At 37.7% G+C, this 16839-nt stretch overlaps 2 protein-coding genes across 4 annotated transcripts; one reads left to right on the top strand and one right to left on the bottom strand.

The window, feature by feature from the left end:
* Window positions 1-413: 413 nt before the first annotated feature.
* Window positions 414-10090, bottom strand: LOC121884368 (transmembrane channel-like protein 6). 3 transcript variants are annotated; one of them, XM_042393143.1, is made up of 20 exons: window positions 9657-10090; window positions 8578-8696; window positions 8339-8458; window positions 8066-8215; window positions 7846-7969; window positions 7619-7706; window positions 7272-7529; window positions 7030-7184; window positions 6797-6941; window positions 6206-6358; window positions 5594-5748; window positions 4174-4264; window positions 3880-3977; window positions 3684-3779; window positions 3498-3573; window positions 3261-3394; window positions 1264-1437; window positions 920-998; window positions 752-833; window positions 414-597 (listed from the first exon to the last, which is right to left on the bottom strand). In XM_042393143.1, exons 1-19 carry the CDS (start codon window positions 9710-9712, stop codon window positions 753-755), a joined length of 2352 nt encoding a protein of 783 aa, XP_042249077.1. In that variant the 5' UTR covers window positions 9713-10090; the 3' UTR covers window positions 414-597; window position 752. The 3 variants fall into 3 exon arrangements, with proteins under 3 accessions (XP_042249077.1, XP_042249078.1, XP_042249076.1); XM_042393144.1 differs by having other exon boundaries at window positions 5594-5751; window positions 7846-7954; window positions 9657-10089; XM_042393142.1 differs by having other exon boundaries at window positions 5594-5751; window positions 9657-10089.
* Window positions 10091-11851: 1761 nt separating this feature from the next.
* Window positions 11852-16153, top strand: syngr2a (synaptogyrin 2a). The gene is made up of 4 exons (XM_042393145.1): window positions 11852-12071; window positions 13580-13817; window positions 13971-14107; window positions 14771-16153. The coding sequence occupies exons 1-4, from the start codon at window positions 11973-11975 to the stop codon at window positions 14969-14971; spliced, it is 675 nt and encodes a 224-aa protein (XP_042249079.1). The 5' UTR covers window positions 11852-11972; the 3' UTR covers window positions 14972-16153.
* The last annotated feature ends 686 nt before the right edge of the window (window positions 16154-16839 follow it).

Raw genomic sequence — 16839 nt, forward strand, 5'->3', positions numbered from 1 at the left:
CTTTGGAGTGTAACTGAAAACAAATCAGCCTCAGCCATATATATATATATATATATATATATATATATATATATAAATTACAAAATCTCAGTAAAGCACTGCAAAATTAATTCTTACATGTTTAGAGAAGAGAGAAAGATTCCTTTTTCAGTGATAGACACATTCACAAAAAAATTTATTTTATCTTTCAATACAACACATTCAAGATCCTTATACATAAACTTACACATTTGCTTTTACATTCAACATAGATTCTAAAAAATAACTGCAAAATTTAAAAAAAACTAACATCCTGACATACAATAAGAGCTCTATGTATAAATAAGGATAAATGACTCCATTATGGCGCTAACAGTCCAGTGATTTAGTTTTGTGTTCATCCAGCACATTAAGGACTCACAAACATCATAGAATGTATTTGAACACTTTTATTTATTTTTTTTACTGTAACTGTTTTTTCTTCCACTTTCATTCTCTTTGTACCTTGTACGTGACATTCCTGATGGTGCTGATAGCTATCTTGGCATTGATGATTATATCAACACTAAGATATGTGTTGTTGATGAGATGATATCTTGCCATTTCTTCAGTGTGTTGCTGTTAAAAGCAGGAAAACATTTTATATGGAAGACAGTGCTCACGCAAATGCAGATCATTAAGTGAACTCATGAAAACGGTGAGGAAAAATAAAGATGATATGTTGTACATGATATGTTATACAATGAGGATATACAGCACTCAGACTACGCACCTTATTGATGAGGAGAAACCGGACTACTCTGTTCATTTATGTCTTGCAGTTTGGTGATGAGGAACTTTTTGTCCTTACCCTCCTGTATACAAGAAATATAAAATCACTATCCACATACTGTACACATACCAGTGATTAGAAAAAAAAAAAAAGTTTGATTATGCATACATTTTCAATTTGCTTCTCTAACAGACTGATGATTCTCCTTTGGCCATCGACAACTTGAGAGTGAATGTATATCACCATTCTGAAAAATAAAAAAGCATGAGGGATCAATTCAAATTTAAAGCGCCTAAACAACATTCACACAGGTAGCTCACAACTCCAAAAGATTTAAATGAGGTAAACAATTTGTTAATAAAATAACTGCCAAAATACATTCTACATCTTAGATACAATGATATAATGGTGACTCTTAATGGCAAGCTCTTGATAAGGAGAAGCTGATTGTGAAATATTGTGAAAATTAGGCAGGTTGTTTAAAAATTTTGGGTGATCATGTCACCACTCACAGAAAAACTCCACTGGCGAGGAATAACAAAAGTGGGTTATCCACTAGATATCTGTAAATCCAGTTGAGCCACGTCAGGACTGGATGAGTGTCCTGCATCTGTTTGGCCCACACCCCCACCGACTCAAACATGGTATTATTCCTGAAAGGGCCACAACCTGATGAGGGTTTAATCCTGTGGACGACAAACAGATGGAGTGCAGTCTGTAAGAATTTGTGACACCTTTTCTGCTGTTCAGGCTCCAAGCTCCAGCACATTGGATTTCAGAATGGAAAAAAAAGGCTGATGTTGGCAAACATTTTATATTTTTCATAGTGTCAACAAATCCCATAAAAGAAGTCAGACTTGCAATATTTTCCGACTTCCCTGCCCTATTTATGGCACTCAGGCTCATTTGTTTCTAGTGAAGACATCTTTAAAGGAATAGTTTGACATTTCGGGAGATACACTTATTTGTTTTCTTATGAGAGTTAGTTTAGAGGATTGACACTGCTCACGTCTGTATAGTAAATATGAAGCTACTGTGCACAGACTGTTAGCTTAGAACAAAGACTGGAAACTGGGGGAAACAGCTGGACTAGCTCTGTCCAAAAGCTACAGAATCCTCCTAACAGCATCTCTAAAGCTTACAATTACATCTCATTTGTTTAATCCGGCTCTGAAATATATATAATTTCATTTTTAAAAGAGACAAAGTAATTTTCTTAAACAACTTGGCACTGCTGTTTGAAGAAAATATTATTCTAAGAGGAACAGATACTGCATTTGTTGGGGACTACTTTCAGCTGTGTACAGAGCCCAGGAGGGGCCACTGAGGAAAAAAAAACAACCTAATTCATGCTCTCAATTTAATACTGGTAATTCATTCACACAGATTACTTAAAGTCCCCCTTCACTCAAAAATATGTATGTGCAGAGTTCGACACCAGAGGGCTTTTTTCACATTCATCTGCTCAAAGTAGAATGTTTCTCTGTGCTCATTAAAGATCTGATTTTTAGGGGTGTCTCCATGAGCATGATTTGTGACATCACAACTCATTTGGAGCCTATCATGGTCCAGTATGCAACTTACACAAGTGTGATGGGGAAACTTGAAGCTTCCAGTGCACATACACTGAGAATTGGTGTTACACTAAAGAAAGAGACATCTTGTGTCCAGAAGTTAAACTTCTGAAATGAAACATATTTGAATATTCATAGATTCTGCAATTTTTAATGACTTGGCATGAGTAGATGCCATTTTAAGCATTTTAACATGGTAGTTAAACTTTTTTTTGTGGAAAAACCATATCAGACACGCACTATTGTCTCAATACAAGTCTGGAGGGGGTCTTAAATTATTGCTCTCGATTTATCTATTTTGCCTGTTCCCCTCTTGTAGAGGGCACCAAATGCTTTCAGTTAGCTTGGAGTTTGAAGAAAGAAACGAAGAAGACGTTTCCCTTTAAGGCATGTCACTTGCACACCTCTTCATTGCTTTTTTCAAACTTCTGGCTGACTGAATGCATTTGGTACCCTCTACAAGAGAAGAACAAGCAAAATAGATAAATCGAGAGCACTAATTAAGTAATCCGTGGGCACAAATTATTAAATCGAAGGCCCAAATTATTGAAACAAGAGCACAAATTAGTTTTTTTTTCCTCCATGGCCCTTCCTAGGCTCCATAGCTGTGGATTGATACAGATATGTGAATATTTACAGCACCAAAACGGTGGGCTACAACTCCTACACCCTTCACAATATTGATGCAAACACCCTCAAATTAAACTGAATTTGACACTTTTAACCTCACAGTCATTGTTGTAATTTAAATTCTACATTCTAGGTTACAAAATGGTAAATATTCTTGGAATGCAACGAGAGACTGTCAGCATGTTTTTAGAAGTCTATTCATGTGTCTTGGGATGTGGATGCCTTTTGGTGTAGAAAATGCTTGTGAGCATCAGTCAGTCAGAGTCAAGTCAGTCAGCAAGAGAGAGGCTGTTTGTTCCACTCACTTCCAAATTGTATATGTGACAACCGTGACAGCACCAAGAAATGAGGGGAAGAACAAAAGAGAGATGAATAATGTTGTCATTTGACTGGCCCTCCAGGGCTTACTTGAGGCCTGACAGTTGAGCAACAGACTGTCCTGAGGAAGAAACCAGAGAAAGAACATTCAGTTTGTCATGCAATCCAGACACACTTTATGAAAGTAGAAGTTGAAAAGTAGTGGAAACATCTGCTGTACCAACCTTCCTCATGTAAAACAGCACAAACAGTTTTATGATCTGGATGGCAGGAAGCAATGGTGCGAACAGAACCCCAATCCTAGGAAAAACAGAAAACCATTAATGTTTAATTCACTTTTTTGTGTGTGTGTGTGTGTGTGTTAACTAAGCGATGGTATTCAAAGATGTGATGTAATGCTGTGTAATTACCAAGTGAGGGTCTGCCCATATATGAGCTCCAGCACATTACGAGCAATGTCAAACACTGGCTTCCTGTTCCTTTTCAACACGTGCTTGGAAAAGAGCCTGAATGGAAGATGCCACGTCGGTATTCAGTATTGTGGCTTAACAGTCAGTTTTATCAACAGTAAACAGCAGAATCAAGTTACATGATCTGACAACTTGCCTCCACAGGAACTCTCCCAAAAAAGTGTAAAGCACCGTGAAGATGAAGTCCATCAGAAGCAAGCGATATAGCTCTCGCCCCACAAAGCTCTCCCAACACTGTGGACAACATAAGCACAATAAGTGGACTTAGGGTTGTGTCACATCCCCAATAAGGTTAGATAAATAGATCACATCCAAACATCCAGTTACTTATTCTGTCCTAAAGGTATTATTTTAGTAATGATGGACATTACACAATGTCAGTGTCGTGCCACCACTAATTATGACTTTCAAATATGTGGATGCTTGTAACCTGTAGGCCATGATTTTCTGGTTCCACCGCAATTCTCCCGAGCCAGTGGTAACACAGCACTCCAATTACACTGACTTTCAACAACAGGTTCCTGAGAAAATAAGGAGGAAATTTTCCATTTTATGACAACAGCTCTAACAAGAAGATAAAACCAATATTTCAAAAAAAAAAAAAAAAAGGAAATACATTATGTGGAATTGCACAGCTTTCCAACTTAAAGTCCATTTTCACTCCAAAATGTGTTTTGCTTATTGTCACTTAATTTGCATGTTTGAGCTTCTCCATGTAGAGTTTGACACCAGAAGGCCAGCAAAATGGCCTCCTATTGGAGACATCTTATGCACAGCACTTACACTTGAAATGAACAATATTTGCATATGCTGGATTTCCAATAGGGGTGAAGGATAATTGGATAATTTAAAAATTTTTGGTGAAAAAGACCATTGTTAATAAAAAGGAGATTATTTTTATGTCTTAAAGTGCGTCTAGAGGGGATCTTCAACAAATCCACTGGCAATTTTATAGGTAATGATTATAAAACATTACAAATCTTGTCACACAACATTAAGACTTAACAGAATTAAGCTGGTGAAAGATAATTTGTGCTGAAAGCACAATATAAAGTGGGAGATTTTCAAATAAATGGGAATGTGTTTCAATCAGACCGTTCTGGGTCAAGGTTTTGGAAACCGTGGGTGAACTCCTGATTTATGTTTAGAGGACAGATCTAAAATGCCATATATATCAAAACTGTGCATTTGCTTTAGTTATTATGCATTAACATCTTATGAGTCTGTGCTGTTGGGATCTTTTTTGGAATATGTCTCATTTCATTGTTGACTGGGTCTTCCACTTTTGTATGTGCTCCTTATTTTTATTTGTTTATTTTCATATGTCCACTGAAATGAAGTGAAAATCTACTTGTTGCCATGTACCAAACTTTTCTTAAAAACAAAATCTATAAAAATTAAAATGCCTACATAATAACTGAGGAAAACATTTACATGGTACATATACAAGAAAACATAGTTTTTAGTGCAGTTTAAAAGTTCACAGAATGTTTTCGGTATTAGCGTGAAGTTATATATCAGTAAATAACAAAGTTTTATTCTAAAATATGCCCTACACTTTAGCTAACTCTAGCTCTGCTTAGTCTAATACCACGAGTCATCTATGAATTCCCAGACCTTTTGTTCGATAATGGTTTAGAAATGACTGAAGCTGAAATATTACTGATAAAATATGACAAAATGTTGTTGTTTTGTTTTTTGTAGTTCTTTTTGTAGTTTTGTAGTTCTAAATTATGTGGAATTACACAGCTTTGCAATTTAAAGTCCACTTTCACTTCAAAATGTGTTTTGCTTATTATCATTTTGCATGTTTGAACTTCATCATGTTTTTTGTACTTCTTCTTCCTCACCTGAAGATGGAGACATAGACACGAACACTGGGTGAGTCATATTTCTCTAGCCAAGCACATAGGTTGAAGAGTCCAGGGAGTAACAGGTTAATGGCCGACACTACTGCAGACACTGGCAGCAGTTCAGTTTCTGTGGAAGACGTGTCAGTGACAGTCTGCTGTAATGCAAAATTATTAATATTATTAGTCTCACCAGCAGGTCTAAATGTCTGCTGTGAAAAAAGTTGAAGACTCTACAGCAGAAGAACCTTATGTGCGTTGTGTCTAAAAGCTCTTATTGATAATGTTATTTAATTTAAATAAATCTTGGCACCATTTGTTACTAGTTTTCCCAGCAGTGTTACCAGTTGAAAAAAAATTAAGTGTCAGGAGAGTGGTATGAAACACTGAAAGGGTGTTTCAGATTCTCACACATAGTGATTCTTTTGAGCTGACAAGCAAATGTAAAACTTCTGCAAGGAAATGAAAAAGGAGAAGTAAACAAACTCAGGGGGAAGGTGCTTCTTCCGAGTTATTTTCGTGGTATGCTTGAGAAAAGTAAATAGCTGCTTAAATACGTATGAAATCTACCATGTGTGGTTGCACAACAGTTGTTGCACATTTTTCTCTAACCTTTTTTTTCTCTGACAGATGATAGACTGTCAGGGTGCCCAGGGCGATGCTGGCCATACAGGCAGCCCATGCTGACAGATGCACAAAGATGCGGCGGAGTCGCTCCATGTTGCTCTCTTCATCTTCTCCACTCATCATCTCTGAGAGCAGCTCCTGTTGCAAGAGCAGTATTTGTAATCTTACACAAGAAGCATTTAAATGACCTACACAATAAGTTGAAACACAACACAAATGTGCATATTGTTTGTCGACCCTGTCAAGGCTGACATCTGCTATCACCTGCTGTATATTTGGAATATACATTTAAATCCTTCCTTGATAAGAAAATGGCCTTCATTAGTCTTAATGTGCATTTGAGGACCATGTTTTATTGTGTGAAAAGGCATCATTAAAAACTTCCTGTGTAAACACCACTGCACAAAAACTGAGATAGTGTGACAATGTAACCAAGCATGTAGCATATTGAGGTTAATGTGTGAAACATCTATGGTATATTATTATCTGCTTTAAAATACACTTGTCTACACCCTCACATGGATGCTAATGTTTCACATATAGTGAGTCTAATGGAATACTTAAATGGTTGCGTACTTTGAGCTGAGTGCTGATTTTCTCACACTGCAGTCTAACATATGTCTTCTTGCTGACTTTAAAGTCCCAGGAGCAGAACACCTTTACCGCCAGATTCCCATTAGACTTGAGGACATGAAAACTTCTCCCAAAGGACTTGGATATGCTGCAGGAGATTAAAAAAGTTACAAAACACACAGCATACGGACTAAAATAGCATGAATGCATATAAAAAAATGAATTTATTGTCCGACCTGTGCACCAGGATGATGCAGATAATGAAGAAGGCGATGGTGATGGTAAAGAAATAGGCTGCAGGTATGCTGTATGGCACCGTCTGGCGCATGATGATTGTGATGTTGGTGTCGCTGTAGTAGCCGTAAAACATCAGACTCTGAGAGAAGTAACCCTGACAGGAGAGCAGATGGAGGGGAGATCTTGTTCAAGAAAGTGCCACAGACAGAAGGACAAGAAGTACACATCGACCACATCTCACCTTGCCTGTGAGAAGCTCAAGACCAGTGAATTTGTTGTAAGGGCGCTCATTTTGAGGAGGGTTGATGGCTTGAGGGAACACCAGAAATAGGCCGGTGATGAAGAAGAGGAGGAGGTTAAACAGCATGAGGGTTCGGAGAAACAGGAAGTAGGAGAGCACTCCGGTTCCAAAACGCCCACTCAGTCGCTTCATGGGCGAGTGCCACAATCGGAGGGACGCAAGGATGGGGAGGCAGTTGTAGACGCATTGGCGCCAAGTCTGAGGGAAGCGAAACATGTGACTGATGACACAGCAAACACTGATGACACAGCAAACACTGATGTACACTTTTTCCTGTTTGTACTTACCCTTGAAATGTACATTCTGAAACTGCTGTAGTATGGAATCTTTCTGGTGATGAATGAACTTTCAGCTACATCATTGAGAGCGAGTTGCCTAATAAAACAAGAGGTGAGGTAGTTTAAACACCTTGCAGAGATGGTGAGAGCACATCAGGTTCATCATCGCTATAAGTTACCAAAATTTCGATAGCTTTTATTCTGAGGTCATTTCTTGTTGTCAGTGCCATGTGTACCTGAGCTCCTTCTTGTCTGCGAGGCTAAGTGGCATGGCTCGCAGCTTACGCATGCTATCAGCCACTGAGAGACCTTGAAGCCTGGATAGCAACTGCTCCTTCTCGTTTTCTGTAAAACCACATTCTAGAAATTGACTCATTGACGCTCAGTGTAGAGAGAAGAACAGGAAGACTCACTTGAACAACAGTAATAATTGTCTAATGTTTGGAGCTATTTTACCTTCACCACTTATTTCTTCCACATCTGTAAGGACAAAGTCATCCTGGATTGGTCTGGAGTGGTGGGAAGTATCCTGGGATGTGGTCTGGTGTCTGTGTAGCTGAGAGGAGCGTGTTGCACACCTGGAAGTGCCTGTAGTGCTAGTTTGCCCTGTCAACAGACAGTCAAGCTTATTTTATTCTCTGGACATTTGTCTTATTTTTAACAGCCACAGAAAGATTGTATCGCCTGGTGACAACTTTTTCGAAAGTAGCGAGAAACATTTCATCTCACCAACAGTGCGACTGGGCATTGAAGAAAGGATCTTTACTGTGGCAGCTGACCATCGGTACCTCTGCAGAGGGTTGATCTCCTCTCCGTCATCTGCCATGTGGCTGGCTGTTGGCCAGCTGTCTGAAAGATGATGAATTGAAAGTAAATCTTGTGCATTTGTAGATAATTGGAATTAGACACCTCACTGTAAATGATGAGAAGACTTTGTTTCCAGTAAAGGGGCAGCCGTGTAATTGTACCTGTGCATTCCCTAAACACTTCCATCTGCAGGGTTTCAGACCACCTCTGGGTGCTGGCTGCTGGTTCTCTGACCATCTCGCAGAGAGACAACTGGCCTGGTTCACCATCATTCAGGTTCCTGCAGGAGAGTAACCAATACAGTAAACCATGACCAAGACTCCCAAAAGCTTTAGCCCTTACAACTCTGCACCATCTGGAAAGCAGTATGTATGAAGAGAACTTGTGTCTCAACTTTATATATTTTAATCATTGCTGTCCATGGTAGGTTAAATTCCAGAGCTTTTTCTTTTCACAGAATTATTCTACATTTCCCACAGCGATTTGGATCCTTGAGAATCTCTAAATGTTCTCCATTTCCAAATACCAAAGTGCAAGAAGTTGCAAAAACTACACTAATACATGTAGAGCTGCAATCATTAGTCGATTAATCAATTAGTTGCCAACTATTAAATCAATTGCCAACTATTTTGATTATTGACTAATCCTTTGCAGTCATTCTTTATGAAAAAAATGTGAATATTTTCTGGTTCTTATGATAGTAAACTGAATATCTTTAAGTTGTGGACCATTGGTCAGGACAAAAGACGACATTTGAGCTTGTGTTTTGGGAAACATTTTTCACCATTTTCTGACATTTTATAGACCAAACAACTAATTGATTAATTGAGAAAATTATTCGATAATGAAAAATAATCATTGGTTGCAGCACTAAAACACATGTAAAGATAGATTAATCTCAAATCACTGAAAATTGCAGCTACAAACGCACTGGTCGTTCCGCACACTAGCTGTAGGCAAGGGGGATTTTCAGTGTTCACAAGAAGATGCATGTAAATTGTAAAAAGAATATCATAGAAAAATACAATTTTGTTTATTGGTAACACAATATAGCAATAGCATTTGCCTTCCAATGTCATGGTAAACAACTACAATATGTTGTAAAGACAAAATTACAATAAAATTCACCAGGACACCCAGCAGACAGATACACAGCACATGACAGGCAGGCACAGGTAGAACCAAAAGTAAAGCATCTCTTAAAGAAAACAACCAATAGAAAATTGAAATAATAACTTACTCATAGTCTGATTCAGTCTGGCAAATGTTGACATCGAAGCTCACACTGTGTGCCATGTTCCTTAATGATCTCTGAGTACTGCAAACACAAATCTCCAAGAGGATCAGTCTTCATTAGCCACATAGTGGGCCACTCTCAGTGGGTCATTTCTGACTTTGAACACTGACTTCTTTTATTCATCCTTCTACAATATGAAGCCGCTGCTCAATGAAACTCTGACAAAATGATGTTTTTCTTCCTGTGAAATTCACCCTCTGACCTGTATCACAGTGCTTCTGGGAAAGCAACAACTTCCTCACCAATGAACTATGTGACAGAAATAAAACAGGCAATGCAAATGAAAGACAAAGAGATTGACAAACTATGAAAAGACACCATACACACTTCCTGTCTCTCTCTCTCTCTCTCTGTCTGTCTGTCTGTCTGTCTCTCTCTCTCTCTCTCTCTCTCTCTGTCTATCTCAACACAGCTGTGCCTTATTTGTAATTAGCACAAAGTAATATCTGCCTGCATCTCAACTGAACTCTCAATTATTTAAGCATCTCTGACATGCCTGGTAGACCCATTTGGTACTATGAGTAAATAAATAAATAAATAATAATACATCACGTATATTTTTCCAAAAAATATGTAAATAATTGAGCAGCTGCTGTTTCAATCTATTCAGTCATTTTTAACCAAACATAAAAGTCATATATTGTGTCTGCAAGTTGGAGTTATAGTGTCCACTGCCCTCCATGGTCACAGTGAGAAACTGCAACACTGCATTAAATTTGTCAAAACAGTGTATAAAACTAGCATCAGTGTTGGATCAATTTGCTGAACCAGATCTCACCTGTCTCCTACAGCAAAGTCTTAACAAACAATAACTAACAAATTCTGTCAGTGCACACACAAGACATCACAACAACAACAAAAAACCTAGATCCTGGGGAAATAAACCAAAACATGACAAATATAACTGTACTCTGGGAGTCACTAAAAGAATTTGAATATGCAGAGATTGAAAATAAACCGAAAAGAAACTCCCTGGTTACACTTATTATGCTATATGGAATAAACAAATATGGATTTGATCAAACGCCTACAGCTTGAATTCTGTATGTATAATCATGGGTGTTCACTCCCCTCCAGTGGTCATAGTGAGGAACTGCAAAATTAAATTTACAAACTTGCGTCAATGCAGATATACTAGCATACTTAAACTTCCAGTAAATACTTTTAGAATAGCGACCAAACAAAAGCAATTGGAAAGCGTATTGTTAATGACACAGTGTGAGACTACATCTTCACATTCTTTATTGGGAACAATACAGATGGGGGGGATTGTATTGTTTTTAATGTATAAAATACTTTGTGTTACAATGTATTTGTATGAAAAGTGCTATGCAAATAAAGTCTGATTTATACTCATTATTATTATTATTATTATTATTATTACTATTATTATTATTATTATTATTAGTAGTAGTAGTAGTAGTAGTAGTAGTAGTATTCTTTGGATGTATCATTAAAGGACAGGTTCACAATTGTTAAAGTATGTCTTAAAACAACAGCCAGGTGCCCAAACAAACACTGAAACAGGTTTTTCTTGCTGTAAACATTCCTCCTGTTCATACTGATCATTAGAAGAACCCTCATAATGCACTTATGACTCAAGTGATGGGGGCTCTCTTCTATGCAAAAAATGTATTTAAAAGTTTATCTGAAGTTAATATAAAACCTCAGTCGTCCAAATGAGTCAAATCTAGTCAATATCTTTTAACATTAGTCTTTTTAGTGCCAAAGTTCCTCTTTTTGTCGGTATATTTCCACTGCAGCTTAACAAGGAAATACTGTCTGAGGAAACACAAAGAGGGAATTTGATGCTAAAAAAGACTGTAAATGTGGCAAATATCCACTTGATATGACTAACTCAGACTGCTGAAGCCTCATACAAGCTTCAGATAAACTTCTGAAAGCATTTCTGTACAAAACAACTGTGTGTACACCATCACTTACATTGAAAGCACATTTGAAGGGGATCTTTTAATAGCCAGTATGAACAGCAGGAATGATTGCAGCGAGGAAAACCTCTTTCAGTGTTCATATGGGCACCTGACTGTTGCTTTAAGACAGACCGGAAAAAATGTGAACGTGTCCTTTAACTGGGAAGCCGCAGTTTACTAGGAGCTCCTGAACGCATCACGGTGGGGGCGGTGTTTGAAAAGTTTTCAGGAAGTTTTAAGACAAACCGAAACTGTGTCAACTCTGACAGGAAGAGTTATACAGCTCGTTTTTTAACTGTTTTGACTGTGTTGAAACAAAAAGAAAAAAATGCAGAGCAGTGCTTACGGGGCCTCGTTGGCCGGCGGTGCTTTTGACTTAGAGAACTTTGTAAAACAGCCTCAAACCATTTTGCGCTGCCTGAGTTGGGTGAGTGACTCCACGGAAACGTTAACGTTAGCATCACTGTTAGCCAGCTGTCACAACACCGACTTTATGTGAACAGATGTGAGCTGCCAGGCTCGACACACATCAGCCAGTGATACGTCCTGCTAGCTTAATGAACTGCCAGCATCGGACATAAACTGCGGTTTAGCTTGAAATCTGTGACAAATATTTAATCAAGCGCCAATAAGATGCATTTTCTTGAGCACTTGTTGACATAAGCTAATGTTAGCTAGCGTGGCCAGTGCTGTGTCACCGCAGTAACTGCCAGTTTCCCCACCTGATGATAGACGATATGTTTGGCTTTAACTTTATTTGTGTTGGTTAGTCTGGTGTTAAAACTGGACCAGGACCTTTTAAAACTCAGAGAGGACGCTGTTCTGTTTTTCTGAAGTGTTTGAACTGTTAGAAACGATCGGGAATTTAACCTTTTCTGGTTTGACAGTCGTTCTAAAATGCATGTAGGTCAGTTAGATTAAGTTGTTGTGTTGTAAACGTTCTTGCAAAGTGAATTATATAGTAATAATAATGACAATATGCTTCATTTATGTAGCACTTTTCAAAAAACACTTTCTTTGAAATAGGACAAAAACTCAAAACTAAGTTAAAACATTAAACCTATATATATTTTAAGTGATTTAATAGAAATTACAGTTTGCATCTTTGATCTCCTCTGGCAAGTCTTTTCAAAATCTAGGAGCCCTGACAGCAAAATGTCTGTCACCTTTATTTGTGTTTGAGATATTGAAAAAAACAAGAATAGAAGCATCTGAGTTAGGCACCAAAAGGTCAGAAATGGAAGTCTAGGTCCCTCAGGGATTGAAAAGAAATTAGTATGATTAGCTATGTAATTAAGTTGAGATAATCAGTGCAGAGATGCCAGTATCAGTGAAATGTGAATGTAAAGCTGCTTTTAACTATTTTTTTCATTATTGATTAATCTGTCAAATATTATCTTGATTAATCATATGGTCCATGAAATGTCAAAAAACCAATAACCAAAAACAAGGACATTACAAGTCTTTAGGAGCCCAAGTTGACGTTTTATGTCTTGTTTTATCTGACGAGCTTTAGAGAGTAAAGGCAAATCTGCACATCTGAGTAGCTGGAACTAGACAATATTTGCCTTTTTTTTTTCTTGTGCAAACTGTAACAATCATTTAAATAGTTTCAGCTCCGCTGTAGTGTGAAAAGTGGATCAGAAACAAGGATCCTTCACAAAAAGATGTTGCTGTATTTTACAGTGTTAAAACAAATCAGGAATTGAAACTTTTCTAACGTCATCTGTCGGGTTCCACTTGTCTGAACTGGTTTGAGAGATGTTTTAATATGAATTCAAATTTTTTTTTTTTTTTTAAATAGTGAAAGCTTTCCTCTAATGTGAATCATGTGATAAGAATCACGCTGCCTCACAGCTGCTCGACTTAAAACATGCACATACACCCCCCCACCCCCCCCCCCCCCCCCCTTTTTTTTTTTTTCCTTTCATGCAGCTATTTTCCATCGTGGTCTTTGCAACCATCACAGCAGAGGGCTACATTAACCCGACATCCACGAAAGAGACCAAGTGCATGTTCAACGAAAATGACAGCGCCTGCAACTACGGGGTGGGAATCGGTGTCCTGGCCTTCTTGGCTTGTGTTATCTTCCTCATGCTGGACGCCTACTTCCCACAGATCAGCAACGCCAAGGATAGAAAATACATTGTTATTGGAGATTTGGTCTTCTCAGGTGAGAGTCAGGTTTCACTGTAGTCTTTTCATACTAAAATAACAGAGATGTGCCCAAAAACAGGAAGTGTAACCTAGTTGAGGTTAAAGCTGCCATCATATTTCATGTTAATCCTGACTGTTCATTTCTCTGCTTTGAATCGACGCGGGGCAGCGGCTTGGACGTTCCTGTGGTTCATCTGCTTCTGTGTCCTGGCCAACCAGTGGTCCAAAACCACTGACTCCTCCGCTGTTGCTGCTGACGCCGCCCGGGCTGTCGTGGCATTTTCTTTCTTCTCAATCATCACCTGGGTGAGTGTCGTGTGGCAGGCATTTGACTAACAGTCATTTGATAACACACAGCTCAGCTCAACAATTCAGACAAGATATCTGCAGGTGTTAAAGTACTGAATCCAGCTTCCTCAAAATAGGCTTTAGAAGGTATTTAAAAGTCTTGCATTTCATTTAGTTTTAAGAATATTTACTTGAATGTTTTTCTTGTCTGTTGTAGGAAGTAATTTATTTATTTAATTATTTATTTTTTTGCATGTGTTTGGGGGCTATCAGGAGACATCTATAAATTACAAGTGAGACTGGTGTGACAGTGGTTTGTGCATGGAGGAAGATGTTCAGTCCTTTTTTGTGGACTTTGAGTCTGCTAGCTATAGCTAAAGTGGCTGGGAAGCTCATCCATTCACAATCAGCAAGTGTCAATTTTAGCAAAACTGTAAATGAACTTAATAAATTAACCATTTTTCAGTGGTTAATCCATCCCTCCATTTTGTGCTGCTTATGTGTCCAGGTTGCATTAATTTAATTAATTGTATTATTAGAAATCATTTAAAAAATGTGTTTATTATATTAACAAATAATTGTAGGCCATATTGGTCCTGGTGGTTTTCCATCATACTTTTGTGAAACAGGTATTAAATTGCATTATATATGGCTGCTGAATCTCTGTTCTTCTCTCAACAGGGTCTGTTGTCCTACTTTGCTTATGGACGATATCGCCAAGGTGTGAGTGACTTTGACCAGGAGTACAGAGACCCGGCCAACGACCACACCACCCCGTACCCACCAGCTCCGTACGCCAGCAGCGGCCCCACGGGCTACCAGCAGTCACCTTTCTCCCACAGTCAGGAGCAGCCCGGAGAGTACCAGCCGCCAGCTTACTGAAGGACTGAGATTCAAAACTCATGAATCTGACAGGGGAGTTTTCTTTTTTAAATAAAAGACGTGTGCCAATGGTTCATTTGCAACTCGGGACTGTTCCCTGCACTCCAAATTTTCTTCCTGCAGAACATGTTTGCATATTTTTGGGTGCACTGATATGTTTTTAGTGTGTCTCATTGTTGTAAGTAGTTTGGTGGATGTTTGCTGCATTGTTGAGAATGCCACACACAGCAGGCTGATTCTGAAGATATTTTTGTGTTGGAAATTGGAGGATGACTGTGCAATTGTTATCTTTGTACCAAAAAAAAGTGTAGTTATTTCAGTGCCTCTTTTGTTTCAGTTCAATTTGAGAGCAGTTTAATATCTAAGCACTAATCAACAAACAGGTTAGGATTACTTTGCTGCTGGGAAATCTGCTTTGCATTGCTTAAATGGACAGTTGAGTTTTAATTTTTTTTTATTTTTTTTGTTCTTTTTCATGAATGTGTTACTGTCTAGTACATTTTTTCATATACAGCAGTTCAACAACTGTAATTTCGCAATACAGTTCCTCAGAAATGATTAACGTTCTTTGTTTTTTGCGACACAAGAAACCCATGTTTTTTTAATCAGTGGGTGCTTCGAAAATGTTCCTTCAGTAACTACTGTAATCTTCTTATTTTTGTTTTTTTTAATAATCAACCACTGAAAATGGATTTTGTGCACTGAAAAACACAATGTTAATTTCCATCATCTGATCTAAGATTGTTAATTTCATGTTTTAAATCTTCTACTACTACAACTTAGTTTAGTATTTAAGGGTGTCTTTTTTGTTAAGGTAGCAAAACCATACATTTATATCAGCTACCTCTGTAGAAGTTGAATGTGCCTTTCTTGAGTTTAGTTCAATTCAGCAAATATTTCAGCCACGGTTTGATTTCAAGAATTCAAGAGTGATATTGTGGTAAATTGACATATTTATTATCTTACTTAATCCTCTCAGCCCTGTTATATGACAATCACATAATAATTTTACTTTTTTTCCTCTTGCTTCTCCTTGTTTTTCTCACGGTGTTGGACCTTTTTTACACATGTTGCAGTCTTACTGTTATACACAATGGCTTCACAATAATTCTCCACTCGAGTGCCTTGTACAGTATTCTGTATCACACAGGGTTTGCCAATAAAAACTGTTCCCATTTTGAACCTCTGGGTCAGCCCATGATTTATATCCTCCTTTGAAGAAAGAACAGGACTCTGCCTACGTTCTGCTCCCTTGGCAAATATTTGAGTAGTGATTGTGTTGATAAATGTGTAAGAACTTTGCAAACTGTGGAGACAGCACTGAAATGCTTTAAAGACATCATTATATGCACACTTTACAGAACTGCACCAAAACAGAGATGACTGATGTGCATAGTTTCACATTATAACCAACGTTGCATGAATTAATTGCACCAGAGTTATTGAGAGTTCATACAGTAAGTGTGGGGTTATGTGTACAGCAATGAAAATGACTGCAGAATAACTGGATAAAAATGGAAAAGGAATAATATTCACTATAACCTTTAGTGTCATGTATTTGGTTTTACTTTTAACCAAAACGTTTTAAGGTTTTATTGTCATTCCAACACATTGTACATATAAAGGAACTAAATTCACTTTACTTGGGTCCCAATTCAATCAAGTGAAATCACAAAATATGGGAATGAAATGCTGAAAGTGCCTAGTAGTAGTAGTAGTAATAATAATAATAATAATAATAATAATAAGTACTATACATAATAAAAAAATAAGTATAAAATTTAAAAAGCCCTCAAAGATTGAGTGAGTTTTGCTTAAGTTATATGAAGCATTTATTTGAATTAGTAGTGCTGGCAATAATGAATATC

Source organism: Thunnus maccoyii, chromosome 18, assembly GCF_910596095.1.
Source record: "Thunnus maccoyii chromosome 18, fThuMac1.1, whole genome shotgun sequence".
Taxonomy (NCBI): domain Eukaryota; kingdom Metazoa; phylum Chordata; class Actinopteri; order Scombriformes; family Scombridae; genus Thunnus; species Thunnus maccoyii.